At 42.9% G+C, this 15,842-nt stretch overlaps 1 protein-coding gene across 1 annotated transcript; it reads left to right on the forward strand.

Moving 5' to 3' along the window:
• The first annotated feature begins 757 nt into the window (after positions 1-757).
• On the forward strand, positions 758-14,192 carry HAL (histidine ammonia-lyase). The gene is made up of 20 exons (XM_026867919.1): positions 758-1,004; positions 1,450-1,510; positions 1,681-1,708; positions 1,998-2,072; positions 2,163-2,235; positions 2,323-2,389; positions 2,583-2,620; positions 2,701-2,826; positions 4,132-4,271; positions 5,706-5,753; positions 5,939-6,086; positions 6,176-6,271; positions 6,388-6,446; positions 7,229-7,309; positions 8,200-8,265; positions 8,360-8,525; positions 10,927-11,061; positions 12,200-12,308; positions 12,412-12,481; positions 13,526-14,192. The coding sequence occupies exons 1-20, from the start codon at positions 758-760 to the stop codon at positions 13,673-13,675; spliced, it is 1,983 nt and encodes a 660-aa protein (XP_026723720.1). The 3' UTR covers positions 13,676-14,192.
• The last annotated feature ends 1,650 nt before the right edge of the window (positions 14,193-15,842 follow it).

Below are 15,842 nucleotides of genomic sequence, written 5' to 3' on the forward strand. Positions count from 1 at the left end.
TGGAAAAGAGGCATGATGTATCAGCACCAGCCTCAGTACTAGCAGGTGCAGCCTAATATTTGTGCGACGTGTTCTAGCAACATCTTCCAGACCATAAGTGAAGGGATAACGGAGGGAAACCCATTAATCTTCTCCTCCCCTATGATACAAAATTGTGTTCCCTAGCTTCAATCTGGACTGAGCAAAGCAGGCTTGCTTCCTACTCTGCCTGCTCTCATCCTACTCTGGATAAAAGCATATGGGTATAATCCAGTTTCCTTTTGATCCTAGCAGCCATGGCCAACCCATAACAGGGTGACTGTCTTCCAGCCCTGTCCCTCACAGAGGTTTCTGTTAGTGCCAGGTGACTGCTCCATTAACTTCTGTTAAACCTTTTAAGTTTTTAGAACAGTTGCATTCCAGCTTATTCTGATTTGTTTATCTATTCTTGCTACATAAATTCCAGCTCACAAATTTTCATTTCCGTATACCTGATGTGATCTTTGGAAAAAAAATCCTGAGATAATAGGGTTGGGATTTTTTTGCCTTTCTGTGAAAAGGGTGTGCTCCCAGGCTTTGGTTTGATTGGATGAAGTCAGGTGGATGCATTGATCTTGCTTATTTACAAAGGTGGGGATTTTGGGGGTGGATTTTTGCTGATATCTGATTGCGACACTGGACTCTAGCTAGACCCTGCTGTTAAGCTGTCACGTGGTAAATGTAAGGCTGCTGCACACTGCAGCCCTTCTTGATCAAGGGATAATTTTGGAGAGAAAGCATGCCGAGATACACGGTGCATGTCCGAGGGGAATGGCTCGCAGTGCCATGCCTGAACGGCACGAACACGATCAGGTGGCTGGGAAAGGAAGCTGTGAGACGGTACATGAAAAACAAACCTGACAACGGGGGATTTGCCTCCGTGGAAAAAGTAAAATTTTACATTCGAAGGTGCAAGGGACTTGGCTTGCTGGATCTTGATGATACAGTGGAGGATGCTCTAGAGGACAATGAATTTGTTGAAGTTGGTAAGCAAAATGTTAAGCAATGCATTGCAGAGTGACTGTAGGCATCTGAGTCAGCAAACTGTCATTTAGTTTATCTAAAACTGCTTCTGAGATAGTGTCAATGATTTTTATGGAAAAATATCAAAATCCACCCTTTTTAAGTATAGAACTATATAAGGTATAGAAGCTACAGGATTTATGCACATCATTTGTATATGATATCATATATGCTATATGATTGTATGGGATATGGACCATGTGTCCAAGGGTTGGGTGGCTCTTCTGCCTTTAGAGTACCTTAACTAAGCTACATAGTCCTTTATTTTCCTAGAAGCATACAAATATATTTGGGGCTGATAACTGCAAATTAGAATTCTTACAGGTGTGTATCACAATGAATAACAACTTAATTTGTATAGAGAATACAATGTAATACTGTTCATGTTTATTTCCATATTTCTTCTAGTTATAGAAGGAGATATAATGTCTCCAGATTTCATACCATCTCAGCCAGAAGGAGTTCATTTGTATCCTTTTCTGAGCATTTTGTGAACTTTGTTACAACTCCAGATTTATAATTTTCTAGATTTCCCTGTTCTTCTAGTGTTCGTTCTTAAAACCCATTACCAGCTGTAATTGAATGGTCACTACATGTGAAATCCTGTCTGCCCTTTATTTTCCTTTACAGAACTTTCAGATACAGCAAATACCGAGAACCAGAACAGGTAGGAATTGCCAGTAATTTTACAACTTGGTAACAGATCCTGCTGTTTACTAGAATGTGCTGAGAGTTCAGCTATTGCTGCATTCGAGAGAGCAGGGGGTGTTAGACTGGCTGGGTCTAGGAATCTAAATTATAATGTGCTGCTTATGTTCTTGTTAGCGAGTTCCTGTCTTATGCATAAGTGTGAGTAAGCTTCCTGTCATTGCTGAGTTTTGACTATTTTTTTAAAAATACTGTTTATTAAGCAACTTTATACATATCCCAAACTAAAAGGTGTTTTTTTGGTGTAGTATATTTCTTTAGATGGCAACAGCCTAACAACGGAGGACTTGGTCAATTTAGGAAAGGGGCTCTACAAGATAAAGGTAAAGATCCTGAACAAACATAGCTAAAAAAATATGTATCTTTCTACAATTAAATAATTATAGATAAATTCTACTTAAACTATGTTGCAGCTCACACCTGAAGCTGAAGCTAAAGTCAAACAATCACGAGAAGTGATTGAAAGGATCATAAAGGAACAGACAGGTGAATATTTTTGCCTCTAACTATTACTCATTTAAAAAAACACTTTATCAAGTTCCCTCCTTAACCAGCAGTGTATGTTTCTTGCAGTTGTTTATGGAATCACAACAGGGTTTGGGAAGTTTGCCAGGACTGTCATTCCAAACAGTAAGCTGAGGTAAATTGTGGGGCGAGCTTTCTCCATCCTTTCTTTTTGGAAAGGAAGAGGAGGGAGAAGTTCAACCCTGTACTCCTTGGTTAGATGAGAGGGCTGCTTCAGTATTTCCCTTTGCTTTGTGCAAAATAAAACCTTTTAAGACTTATTTGGGTTTTTACTTTTTTTTTTTCTTTTTTTTTTTTTTTTTCCATAGGGAGCTTCAGGTGAACTTGGTTCGTTCACATTCTGCAGGTAATAAGAAATTGCTTGGTGTTTTCCCTTTTCTGCCACTGTTGGTAGTGGGTTGGTAACTGAGACGGTTACTGTTTCAGGTGTGGGGAAACCTTTGAGCCCAGAGAGATCTCGCATGCTGTTGGCACTGAGGATCAATGTCCTAGCAAAAGGATACAGTGGAATATCCCTAGAAACGCTCCAGCAAGTTATTGAAGCGTTTAATGGTAAAAAGATGTTTAAAGAAAATCCCCCTCCCCCCTTTTTTTTCCTCTTCTGTTTCATTAAAGGGTGTAGCTCGATGGATCAATCTATGGATGTTGGTCTTTTGACTTGGTAGTTGTGAGAGTTCAGGACCAAAGCTCAGCTGTGACCAGTCCTGTAGAAGATCATGGCTAGAGACCATTCTTCTGTTGAAGAACATGCATGTGAGCAGAAGTGACAGGAAAGACTGAAAGGGATGCAACAGGTAGAAGTTTGGGAAATGAGCCCTTAAGAGGCCAAGTAATTAGTTCAAGGCTCAGCTTGACTGAGAACATGACTGACTGGGCAAGCTCTTACACAAAGGCTCAAGTGTCTAATGTTTGTTCTGTCACATGTGCCACCATCTTTTGGGCCGCCAGGCTTTTTGGGTGGAGCTATTACCACATAGAAAACTGCACATTGTGTTTTTCAAGCAGACCTGCTTGAGCAGCACCTGTTTTGTGAGTAGACAGCCTGAGACCTACATAAGCATTCATGATCAAGGGCTGCAAGGCAGCCATGCAGAACAACATGGCTGGTCAGCAGCTCATGTGGCCATGGCTGTCAAAGCAGTTAAAACTGGATGGCCTTGCCAGATGCTGCAACAGGGAAACCAAAGGGGTGTCTGTGCTGTTCATTAGCTGATGTCTGTTAATGGTCCATCTGGTGAGGCAAGGCAGCGTGGCTGTGATGAGCAGAGAGTACTTTCTCTCTGCAGTGCTGCCTTCTCTTGCACTCCTCCTTCTCCCTTATAAATGAAGGAGCTGCAATTCAGTGTTTAACTCTGCAAAAGAAATGAAACTGATCCCTTTCTTGCTTTTTCTGCAGTTCTCTGGGCTCCATTTCTTCATTTCTACACTTTCAGTGCTCAGGGGGCTGGGGTAGGGGGAAGAGGGCTCCAAAGATGGTTTGTAGTTGTTATCCAATGTTTAGTGGAGTGAGAAATGAAGAGGTAGCTTTGTCCACACCAGGTAGTCACCCTGCAATGGCGAACTGAGAGGAGTGATGTTCTACCTGCCTGGCTGTATGTAGATGTAGATACAGTCACCCTGGGCTGTGGTCCACACACTCCAAAACTAAATGCAGAACTAAGGGAATTTATGTCTATAAACTGCAGCTAGCCTGCAAGCAGGGACAAATCTCGGTCTGCAACAAGAGTAGTCCTGTTGCTGCCATTGACCATGAATGAAGGATGTTATTGTGACCACACTCATGTGCTGGCTTCTCTGTTTTCCAAGGAGTATATCAAGGGGAAGCTCTAACAGGAGTCATTTATGTTTTCTTTCTAGCATCCTGCCTTCCATATATCCCAGAGAAAGGGACAGTTGGAGCCAGTGGAGACTTGGCCCCCCTCTCTCATCTTGCTCTGGGATTAATTGGAGAAGGAAAAATGTGGTCCCCAAAGAGTGGCTGGGCTGATGCTAAATATGTAAGATATGTGCAACTGATTTGCTTTTTTTTTCTACTTTCTGGCTCATTTGCCAAATTGCATGTAACACTGAGAGAAAGAGTTTTTGCTCAGACTAATAACATGTAAAAGTCTTTGGATTTTTTGTACCCATTGGCATTTGGATTAGGTTGCTTTTAGCAACTCATCCTCTACCTTGAGGAAGATGGATCCATGAGAATGGAATAATTGATCCACATGTCACTGGAGCAGATGTGTATATGAAGCATGTTATTAAGTCCTAAAAAAATACTATGCCATAGTATTGCAACACAGGATACCACAGTGACATCATTTAGGACCTGGAGAGAGGGACGGGATATGACACCAGCCATGAAAGAACTATTACTACATCTTCAGCTCCATGAACATCAAACTGCTACAACAAACCCAAGATCATCTCTCAAATTCAGAACTTCAGTGCTGAGAGTAACTGGAGATGTATTGGAGGCAGGAAATTATCAGTAAAATTTCTACTGATTTTATAATGGCTTTAAATGAATACACAAGTCTGGACATTTCATTTTTGATAAATTAACTAGGGTTACAAGGAACCTTTAGAGCATCTTCCTTTGCAAGGTAGAAGCTTTACAATGAAATTAAATTTTAATTAATTGTTATTCTGTCACTGGTACATCAGCAGATTGATCTAGTGTTGAATATCTCCAAGTCTGGCTCCTCCAAAGTCTTTTATGGTAGTTTGTTCTGCTACACTTATTACTGCTATCCATGAATATTTGAACACCAGATTTATTCATGGATTGATAGCTGTACCATCACCGTAGGTTGGAGAAGTACTGAGAACTCACAGGGAAAAGAGTAGGGAAGAGGCAGGTCAGTGTGTCCTGGACCTGTGGGACCAGAAGTTACAGTTGTACACCTTCGAGGTATAATACCTCTTCAGTTGGAGAGGTTGAGAGGACTCTAATCAGAATCAAGGTTATACCATTCCCACAAGAGTGATGGCCCTATAGAATAGACATATACAATAAACTGAGTAAGACTCCTCCTGCCATTGGAGATTTTTCTATAGAAAGGGTTTGGGAATTATTTATAAAGGAATAGTTTATGCCAAACCAAACCTGCTGTGAGGTAGGGGGGAGGCAGAGCTACCTTCCCAAGATGTTTCCAGCCTTCTCTCCTATTACTCTCTCCCGTCAGTACGGGAGATGTTGACAGTATCTCACTTCAGTGCTTCAGTATTACCTTCTTTTACTGGCACTGATAAATGAGGTGCTAGTTTGGAAGCCCAAAAATGCTGTTCTTTATTTAGCCCAGCAGAAAAAAAAATTTAAAATGTTTCTGATATAAAGCTCTTTTTCTCCCATCACTTAAGGAATTTGTTAATATTTTTATATTTTTTTTAATTTATGGAAAAAATATTTTTCATTAATTGCTTTGTCATTTCTTTCACAGGTTCTGGAAGCCCATGGTCTGAGACCTATTACTCTGAAACCAAAAGAGGTAATAAAGCATAATGAAGCCAGCTGATGGAAAACAATGTCCCATCAAGCTGTGCATTTTATGATTTCAGGATGATCCAGGAAGATGAGCAAAGGTTTTTAACTCATTCATATGAGAAGAAGAATTATCACAGCATATGGAATGGCTGCAATGTATTTTTCTTAATGTCTGCTCTCCCTTTGAAGGGTCTGGCTCTCATCAATGGGACACAAATGATCACCTCACTGGGATGTGAAGCAGTTGAAAGAGCTGGTGCTATAGCTAGACAAGCTGACATAATTGCTGCCCTTACACTTGAAGTCTTGAAGGGTACAACAAGGGCCTTTGACACTGGTGGGTACTGGGCTTTTCCTTTTGCTTAACAGCTTTTGACTGTTGTGACTGACTGAGGCAGAACCTAGCAATCTAACTTGTTTTACTAGATATCCACGCAGTGCGCCCACATCGAGGGCAGGCTGAAGTGGCATTTCGATTCAGGTCCCTTCTAGATTCTGACCATCATCCATCAGAAATAGCAGGTGAACAGTCTTAACCTTCACCCTCTCAGGTTACTGGGACAGGCTGAGTCTTCTACAGTAGCCCATATGCTTTTGTGTGAGGAATATTTGTTTTTTCCCTCCCTTGTTCCTTCCAGAGAGCCATAGGTTCTGTGACCGAGTTCAGGATGCGTACACAATGCGCTGCTGCCCTCAGGTAAAAACTGACTTTTATTTCCTTTCATAGCAATAGATAAATGATGCAGTCCCCCCTCAGAAATACTGTCAATTATGTGCTATCTGACTCCACTAGAGGAAGCGATTTTATTTTGTTTCTCCCTCGCTTCAAAGTTAGTGTTAATGGAGATGTAATTCGTTGATCCCATGCACGCACCCATCAGACAGTGTCTGACAAAGTTGTGTTCAGATGTGGAAGAGGCCATGTGTCTGAAGCAAGGTGAAGGTGCTAGTTTCTGTGCTTGCAGACATTGTAGGGCATTTCTTCTGAATTGATGCTAAGACCGTGGGCTGGGGAGAAGTGTTTCCAGAAGCAGACAGAGTATAGTATCTCAAATGTACTGGAAGAACTCAATCCCATGAGTTTTAACATGAATAAAGCTATTAAATCAGTGGGATTAATGGAATTTAATCAATGAGAGGTTTTGTTTTCTGAGGGGACTTTGTAAGGCTACTTTTTCCCTAATAATATTTCTGCCACTGAGTGCCTTCCATTTAGGGTAAACCAACCCAGACAAGTAAAGAATGCCATATTCAGATTACCCTTTTAGCCATACTGCCATAATAATCGTAAATATAGTCTTTCAGGTGTCCAGGATAGGAAGTGTCCCACAATGATGCTCTTGATTTTAACTGCAAATCCAAGACCATGTCCATGTGTGGATGTAGAGACTGGGATGATGGAGAGTGCCTGCAGCTCAGTCAGCATCCTGAAGATGAAGTGTAGATACCAAGCTCAGGTGCTAATGTCTTTTGTTCTAGGTCCACGGAGTTGTAAATGATACAATTGCTTTTGTGAAGGACATCATGATGACTGAAATCAATAGTGCCACGGACAACCCTGTATCTTTTTGATTACTTCATTTCTATGTAAACCTTTGCTTGCCCTGTTTTATGCTTTTCTTCTTTATAATTATTTGTGCAGGAGGCAAAAAAGTCATAAGTGGCTTTAGCCAAGAGCTACCAATGGTTGCAACAGCAACTTCTCTTCCTTTCCCCATGTCTGCATTGGTGCATGCAAGTGTGTGCTGGGGCAAGGAAACCACGTGTGCTTGTGGTTTAACGCATGTTAAACGTTTCATAGATGAGATTCTATACACTGATATTGAATAGATGGGATTTGGCAACCAAACAGATGTAGTCGGATGGTGACTTGTTATATGAAATATCTGTTGGTGCAGCATGTGTGAAACCTGCACTATAGAGCAAGATCTGCGCTCAGTGAGGGAAGGCAGACAAAAGATGCATGGCTGGTAAGCCTCATCATGGTTCAGCCTGGTAAACTCTGCACAGTTCTTGCACTGGCACTGAGCAAGGCTGGATTCACCTCAGCAGCATAATGATACTGTATGTAACATCATTTCAATGGCTGGTAAGCATTACTGCTTGCAACGTGTCTAAAATGCTACCTGCCATGGAGGTAATCTACCAAGGAACCGAGAAGCTATGCTAGGATCCAAACACGTGTTTGTTTGCATCCTCTTCCCACCCCTGAACAAAGACTCATTTTATGTAGTCTGTTTGGAAAATACATGTCAAAACTGTATCTACAAGTTGGTAGAACTGAGATTGGGTCTTCATTTTCTGAAAAGTGAACATGCAGATGTAATGTGTTTGCAAATAAAAGTCTATTAGCACAAACATTCTTTCACTTAAGATATTCTGATTACTGACACATATCTGTCATGTAAACTGTATTTCACTCATGTTTGTGCCTTAACTTCTCCTTAAAGATGGTGTTTGCTGAAAGAGCAGAGACCATTTCTGGAGGAAATTTTCATGGTGAATATCCTGCAAAGGTAATTAAGCATTTGGAGAAAAAAAAAATAGTTTCTGTTTTTTTTAATTCGTTTGGTTTTTCTGTCATTGGTTTAATGAGATCTTCTTTTATAGGCTCTGGACTATTTGGCAATTGGTGTGCATGAACTCGCTGCAATTAGTGAAAGAAGAATTGAGAGGCTCTGCAACCCTTCACTCAGCGAACTGCCTGCATTTTTAGTCACTGAAGGAGGTCTGAACTCTGGCTTCATGATTGCACACTGCACAGCAGCTGCCCTCGGTAAGTGCTTGAGCAATATCATCAAGAGAGCAAGCTAGAAAGACCAATTTATATCAAGGCAGTTGTAATTTGATAGTAGATCAAAGGCATCTCACTCTGTTTTCCATCTCTTCTCCATGTGCTTCGTGCTGTCTGGGTACAAAGTTTGAGCATTGAGTGGAGCTGCAATTATTTCAGCTTGGGATTTTTTATTCTGCACTGACACGTGGGCATGTTTAGTGCTCTGAGCATGCAAGCCCTTAGGTGGACTTCGGTGGGAATGCTTGCCAGTTTGCATCTTTATGGAGCTGTCAGGGAGTGCTCTGATTTACAGTTACCAACATAAGAGCTCTAGTTGAAATCAGTGACAGCTGTGTATCCATGAGCCTGCAAATCAGCTCAGATAGGGCTGTAATTAACAGCAAACACCGCAGGCAACAAACATACATCTGTCTGACCTACTCTGCTGAACCTAGAACCTCTGCTTGAACAGTAAGCAGGGTATACCTCTATTCCTCACTTCTCACTAGCATGGGGACACCACTTGTCTCAAAGCTGGGCCGGATACCCTTAGTACTCGCTGTCTCCATTTGATGGCCAGGTCTATACATCAATATCAGACTCCATAGTCCTCAGGAGACTGGAGTTCCCAGGGCTGGTTATTGGAGGAGCACACTAAAAACAAGCATTAGTGCAATTTTTCCTCTAGTACTTATGACTAAGACAACAAGGAGCCTGCTGACCACTGGGATATTACAGTTCATAGGTTCAGGAAGGCATGAGCCAACATAAAGATAAACATGCTATGAGTAGAGATACAAACAGACAAAAGCACAGAAGTTGTCAGATGAATGTGTAGATAAACATCCTGCAGAAAAAAAAAAGTCAGTGAACTAAATCGATGTGATAAAACAATCCTGCCTAGGGGCCATTTTGTGAAATGGAGCTGGAAAAAGACCTGAAATGCTTGTACCCTTGTTGGAAGGCTGAAAGCATTTCCTTTTGGCTGGGCAGAGTTTAGGATGGCTTCAGACATTAGCTGTTGCTTGGCTTCATGTTTTGCAGCTCACTACTGCAATCTGCAGAAAGAGATTCTAGGGCGTTTGTGGTCTCTGCTGCAGGGAATTAAAATGAGAGCCCTGCCTTCTAACTCATTGCTGCAGTGACACTAGAAGTCCTTGGGTTAAAACCATCATTCCCTGGTCAAAATAGCTAGGAATTTATCTAAAAGTGAAGTGTGAGCTCTTTCTCTTTTTTTAAAAGGTATTGCTAATATTTTTTAAGTCACTCTGCCAGTTTCTAAGGTGTTTGTGTACCATCTAATGTTGTTCACTTCTATTAACCCTGTTCACAGGGTTAATAGATAAAGCTGCAAAAATTTTGAAGATCTTTCACAATGCCACTGGATGGGTCTCTCCCTTCCTCTCTGGTAACACTGCTCCTGCCAGAGCAAACTGTTTGCAGTATCCACATGCAGCCTCTCTGGGACCTGCTGTTGCCTGCCTGAATGCGCCGGCTGGGCTCTGGCCCTGGACTGTGTCACTCCCAGCCTGTTTGCAATTGCTATCACCACCTCTCTGTTGCTCTTGTTGCTTTTCTGAAGCCCCTCATTTGGTGAGGGTGCTACACAGCATCCTGCTGGGCTTCAGAGAGAAAAGGTCTGCATGCAGCCAGAGCACTGTGAATGCAGACTTAGTTTCTTCTCTTCTGAAGAGCAATTTTCAACCTCAAATTGTTGTCAGGTGGTGCCTACAGCCCTTCCTGCAGCCAAATTCCCCTTGCTTTTGGGTGCAGCATGAGACTTACTCCAGGTCTCACACCTGGCTTTCAAAGCCGGAGCACTCCTACCCTCCTTGCCTCGCTATGAGCTGCCCACATCCCTTCTTTGGGCACACACACCCCTGAGAATTTGTACCACGCTCCTGCAGCATCTTCCTGGAGCAAGTTCTGCAAGTGCCTCAGCTCTCATGAGTAGAGACCAGATGCTGATCTGTCTCTTCTTGCAAGTAGGGTGGGGGCAGTATCTGTGACCAAAACCACAGGGAACCAGTGCTCTTTACAGAGAGTTGCCTTAAAGTAACAGGCAAGACCAGGCTTGTATTTCGGTTATGCTGTCCACTCTTTTTCTTCAGTTTCCATCAGGCCTTTGAGCCAGAGCAACCCAGCTCCAGAGATGGAGGAGGAGTGAGCAGTCTTTCTATATTTGGTTAACATTTTCATCTGAAGACTGATATTGGTTACTGTTTTCAGAGACAATGGTAGTTTTCAAATGTTTATTACAGATTACTCAATCCAGGTAAAACATTGATGCGTTCTTGAAGAGGAGCTTAGGTAGTGGATAGGCTCTTTGCTCCAGGTTGGCCATTGCTTCTGCTGTCTAGTGCCCATTCTGTCCTACATTCACTGTGCTGCTTTTTTTCAGTTTCTGAAAACAAAGCCTTGTGCCACCCCTCTTCTGTGGATTCCCTCTCAACCAGTGCTGCTACGGAGGATCATGTGTCCATGGGAGGATGGGCTGCAAGAAAAGCTTTGAGAGTTATTGAACACGTGGAACAAGGTAAAATGAAAATGCTGATTTCCAGACAGGCAGCATGTATGTAACTAGATTAAGATATTAGTGCCATTCCTTTTAGATATATTTTAAGGAAAAAGTAAGTTAATGCATCTGAAAGAACTATCTAGAATATTATGTTAATTACCTACTTTTACAAGTATTTGGATCTTTCTAACAGAAATTAGGTAAATCTAGCACTAAGTGTTTCTTGTGAAACAAAACTGCTTACTGCAGGACACTCAGTGAAACTTTCCTTATGCTTAAAGGACAGATTGCTCCCTTACCTTTTTTAAAATTTATTTAGCAGATAGTATGCTTAGATACAGGTGTCAGCTGCTATCGGAAGAGCAGAGTAATACATGGCACACAAATATTGAACTCGAACTCGCCCACTTACGTTTTTACATTTTTGTGCTCTGAAGACTTAGTTCTATAGAAATACATTTTTCATGTGCAGAGAAATGAGTTTGAGAAACCGTGTGTTTCAACAACATGCTGAGAAACAGTGTGTCCTAGGTCTAGTTAGTTCACCCAGTTCCTTGCATGAATTGGCTCGTGAAAATGAGAAACTAATGCTAATAACGATCAGGTGTGAGGTAGGCAGATATGGGGCAAACTTCACCAGACAGAAGACTCTTCCAAAGCTCTGTAATTTTACTAGTGCTTTCACATGGGCTCTTGCAAGCTTCATAGGCAGAATTTTCTTTCATAGCTCAGGTCCCTTTCTTCTCAGTCCTAAAGAGGTTTTCCGATTTATGTTAGCCATTAATTTGAATATTCAGGATACCCTGGAAGAGATTCCTTTGGATTTAAGACTGGTGATCAGGAGTTCCTGGCACACTGAAACTTCCGTATGGCAGAGCACCCAAAATCTGCTTGCTGAAGTGCTGGATACTACCCCCAGCGCCATCCATGAAATGATCCTGCTGCTGGGCTGCCTCTCTGGAGTGTGTGAAACCACTGGTCTTTTCACATTGCCTAAAACCACATCATATTGGCCAGAACAAATGCCAGGGATCACTTTATAAGGGAAACCTCACCTTGAGCTGTGCCAGATCAAATGCCAGGGATAGCTTTATAAGAGAAACCTTGCCTTGAGCTGTACCTGCCGAAAATCCCTTTCACTGTTCTGATTTCCTAGTTCTGGCTATTGAGCTGCTCGCAGCCTGCCAGGGCATTGAATTCCTACGCCCTCTGAGAACGACAACCCCATTGGAGAAGGTCTATGACCTTGTGCGCTCCGTTGTGAGGTAAGATCAGATAAATGGCTCCCCCAGAGGTTACCATCTGGAGACTGGCTGCTGGCAGTGGTGGTTAATATTTGGCCAATGTTTGCAATGTGTCTCATTACAGGCCTTGGATGAAAGATCGCTTCATGGCCCCAGACATCGAAGCAGCTCACAAGCTGCTTGTGGAGCAGAAGGCAAGTGTTGACTTTCAGCATGTGTAGTAGGACTGTCTGGAGGACCATGCTGCAGTTCTGGTTTGGAAATACCCTCCATTCACTGGATGGCCTCACTAAAACCATTCCTCTGTCTGGAATGAACGCACCAGATTTTCTGAGATTTGGTTTTCCTTATTTTTAGTGGGATAGATTTAGAAATAAGTTCCTAAAATTGCCCTGTGTAATAAATAGCTTACATTATTAGATCTGTCAGGGTCCAGACATAGGTCCAACTTTGAATTGTTTGAGGGCAGGGTCCTATAACCCCACAGATGTCCAAAGAAGTCAGCAGTCTCTACAGATGGTGATCCTCATTCCTGGGGCAGTGAGTGTTCTCCAGCCTTGAGGCTCTTGGGCATTGTCTGGAAGCAAGAAGGGGATGTGGATGAGGGAATAGTGTGGTGAAATGTGTTAACCTGGGCCAAGTGTTTGTCCAGCTCTGGGATCTATTTTATTTGTTTGTAAAATATACGTAGCAGAACTGAGGAGTAAGCAAATGGGAAAAGAAAATCCCATTTGTGGATTGGTTGGGGGTTTTTTGCCTTGCATCCCTTACAGGGGGAGAGACAAAGGAGACTAGAACATTTTCCTTTTCTGCCTTAAACCCCAGCCACTCTCCCTTTCCTTTTTCTTTGTCCATGCCAGTTGCCATTTTGCTTCCCCTTCTCCTTCATGACCATGTGGTTTTCTAGCAAACGACAGTGATCCTCTCCCAACTATTATACACAAAGCATTATCCTGGTGACAAGATGCAATGTTTTTACCTTGAATCCTTTCACCCTATTCCCCTGGAGCTATATCTTTTCCCATCCCCTGTCAATTCCATCCACATGCTCTTCCCTAAACCTCACTCTGACTGTGTCTCTGGTTCTGCTGATCATGTACAGCATATTTACTTAGGTCTCTAGTTCTTGTCTCCGTCCCAGAAACTTTTCTAGAGGGTTTCCTGAACTTGTGCATTGATGTCTTACCTGATCTTTTGTTTTGCCTCTGACTCTGCTGTTTCACTTTCTTGTTTCACAGGTGTGGGAAGTGGCTAAACCTTACATTGAAAAGTACAGGAGGGAACATATCCCTGAATCGAGACCCATTTCACCAACAGCTTTCTCCCTGGGATCACTGGAAATGAATATGGGTGTTGGTCACGACCACAGACATGAGGATGAACTTTAAGAGTTGTGGTCCTCTGGTAGAGAGCAGATCCTGTCCAGGACCTTGCCTGAGGGTGGCTGTTCTGCTTGACTTCAACATGATTTCTTCAGGTGACCCAAAGGACCTGACTAGCTCAGGAGCACATACAAGATAGCAAAGACAGCTTTGTCATGATAGTGTGGTTTTGACTGAATTTCCCAAACTTCCAAACACAAAACATTTAGACTCCTGCTGAAACCAGTGGATGTTTTATACAGGACTTCCTGTATTTGTTTCTTCACCTCTTCGCTTGTTTTGTCTCCATCTGTGCCAATGATACCAAACAGCCTAGGTTTAATATTTTCACCTTTTTTTTTTTTTTTTTTTCCTTTGGGTAACTGCTGTGGTCCCATTCATTCTGCTACAAGCAAAATTATCTTTACACTTAATTCTTCTCTCTTTTGCAGATCATATGTGAGGTACAGGTTCATGTGTAACAAAAGCATTTTTAGAACAGGTGCTTCATAAATCAGAAAAGCTGTGTGTATAAAAATATGTTATGGAGATCATTGCTCCAGAACAAATATATTGTATTCTGGTGATGAACTACACTTAGTGCGGCTTTCCAAGAGATATGGGTTCACACCTGCAATAAATAGACTGAGGCTTCACATATAGCTGTAGCATTCTATTTTCCTGTCATGTATGATGATGAAAATGTAAAGCAAAAGCCTAATTTTGGAAACGAGGATGCATGGAACAGGGGCCAGGAAAGGAAGAGGAGGAGATGTAGGAGTGGTGGATGTGAACCCATGCTGAAGCAATAGCACCAAGATCTACATTCCTGCGGCTCACCGGGTATCTGCCTGGCTGCCGAGGGCCCTGTCCCCACCAAGGGGCTCGTGTCATAGTGTTGTAACACAGAGCATGCTGACCTCTGGCACAGACTTTATTTTGCAAGGGAAGAGTCAGGATTTAGACTTCATGTAATGGTGCAGTGATGACATGTAAAGGCTGGTTGACAACCACTGCTGGCCTAATACCCATGGCTTTGGGGTGTTCAGCATGAGCTGGAAATCTTCCCAGGCCATCAGATGTGCTGCAGGGAGCACCTGAAACACTAGTATGGGGCTACCCTCAGGTGTCTGAGACCTGCTGTGTGCCCTGAGGAGAGGACTCCTGCCTGTTGGCAGGCTATCAGGGAGACACCTAACCTGGCCAGAAACCTGGAAGCTAGGGTACCCAGCCATGGTGTGTGAGCTCCCAGTTCAGCTCTTTCTCTCTGCACCTGCTTTGCAGCACCTCCAGCCTCTGTCTCCCTCCTGTGCCAAGTCCCTACCCTTTCAGCTCAAGGGTCTCTGTAGCAGGTGTATCTCAATCTTCCCCTGAAGCTGTTCCATTTTCTATAAAATCAGGTGTTAATTAAAATCAAGTGTAAGAACAAACAGCCAGGCTTATATCTTGTAGGGTCAACCATTTGCCTGCATTCTCACATTATGGCTAAACAATACAGTTCCTTCAGCAGCAAAGCCAGCAGAAGTTCCTACCCTTGCACTGTTACCTACATCCTGCAGCCAACCGCTGCAGAATCCAGCAAGCTGAACATCATTGCTGAAATAAGCCACATTAAAACAAATAAACAAAAATCTTTCTGTGTTTCAGTGGGGTGTGCCTTCCCCAGCAGCTGCACCTAACAGTGCTGAAAACTGCACAATGGCAGGAACCACTTAAGCCACTGCAAACCTGCCACTAATCACAGCCCTGGGGCATACTCCCAAATGGCTACTGGATTCAGCCAAGCTGGTTGGGCAAGCATATGGTTTGAGGTTCTTGTCAGAGCTAAGGTGTGCGTAAAAGAAGAATCCCCTCACGTCAGTAGTTTCAGGCCACGAATGCCTATTCCTGTCCAGCAAGAGAATATTTGTTTTCCCAATGCAATCGTGGGCCCCCAAATGCCTCAGGCACTTCAGAGATGAGGCACTGGGTGTTCCTTCCCACTCACATCTGCTTCTGGCTGCCTGGGAGCAAGGGACCACCAGCACATGCTGCAGCACGGCGGTCTCAGCTTTGCATCATGCCTGTGCAAAGCCGAGAGGCACTGCTCTGGCCACACACTGCATTTCAGAAATGCCTGCACTTGTACCCTGACAGCTTTCCCCAACTGCCTGCATAAATTTTATTTATGAAGGTTATCTTGGGCAGAATGAAC

This window comes from Athene cunicularia (assembly GCF_003259725.1).
Source record: "Athene cunicularia isolate RWA chromosome 1 unlocalized genomic scaffold, athCun1 chr1_part2, whole genome shotgun sequence".
Lineage (NCBI taxonomy): Eukaryota > Metazoa > Chordata > Aves > Strigiformes > Strigidae > Athene > Athene cunicularia.

Excerpts from the sequence above, each read along its gene's own strand:
- HAL (XM_026867919.1), top strand. The coding sequence starts at position 758 with ATGCCGAGATACACGGTGCATGTCCGAGGGGAATGGCTCGCAGTGCCA. Across the intron at positions 1,511-1,680 it reads CAGCCAGAAGGAGTTCATTT|ATACAGCAAATACCGAGAAC; the intron begins GTATCCTTTTCT and ends CAGAACTTTCAG. Across the intron at positions 6,447-7,228 it reads CAATGCGCTGCTGCCCTCAG|GTCCACGGAGTTGTAAATGA; the intron begins GTAAAAACTGAC and ends CTTTTGTTCTAG.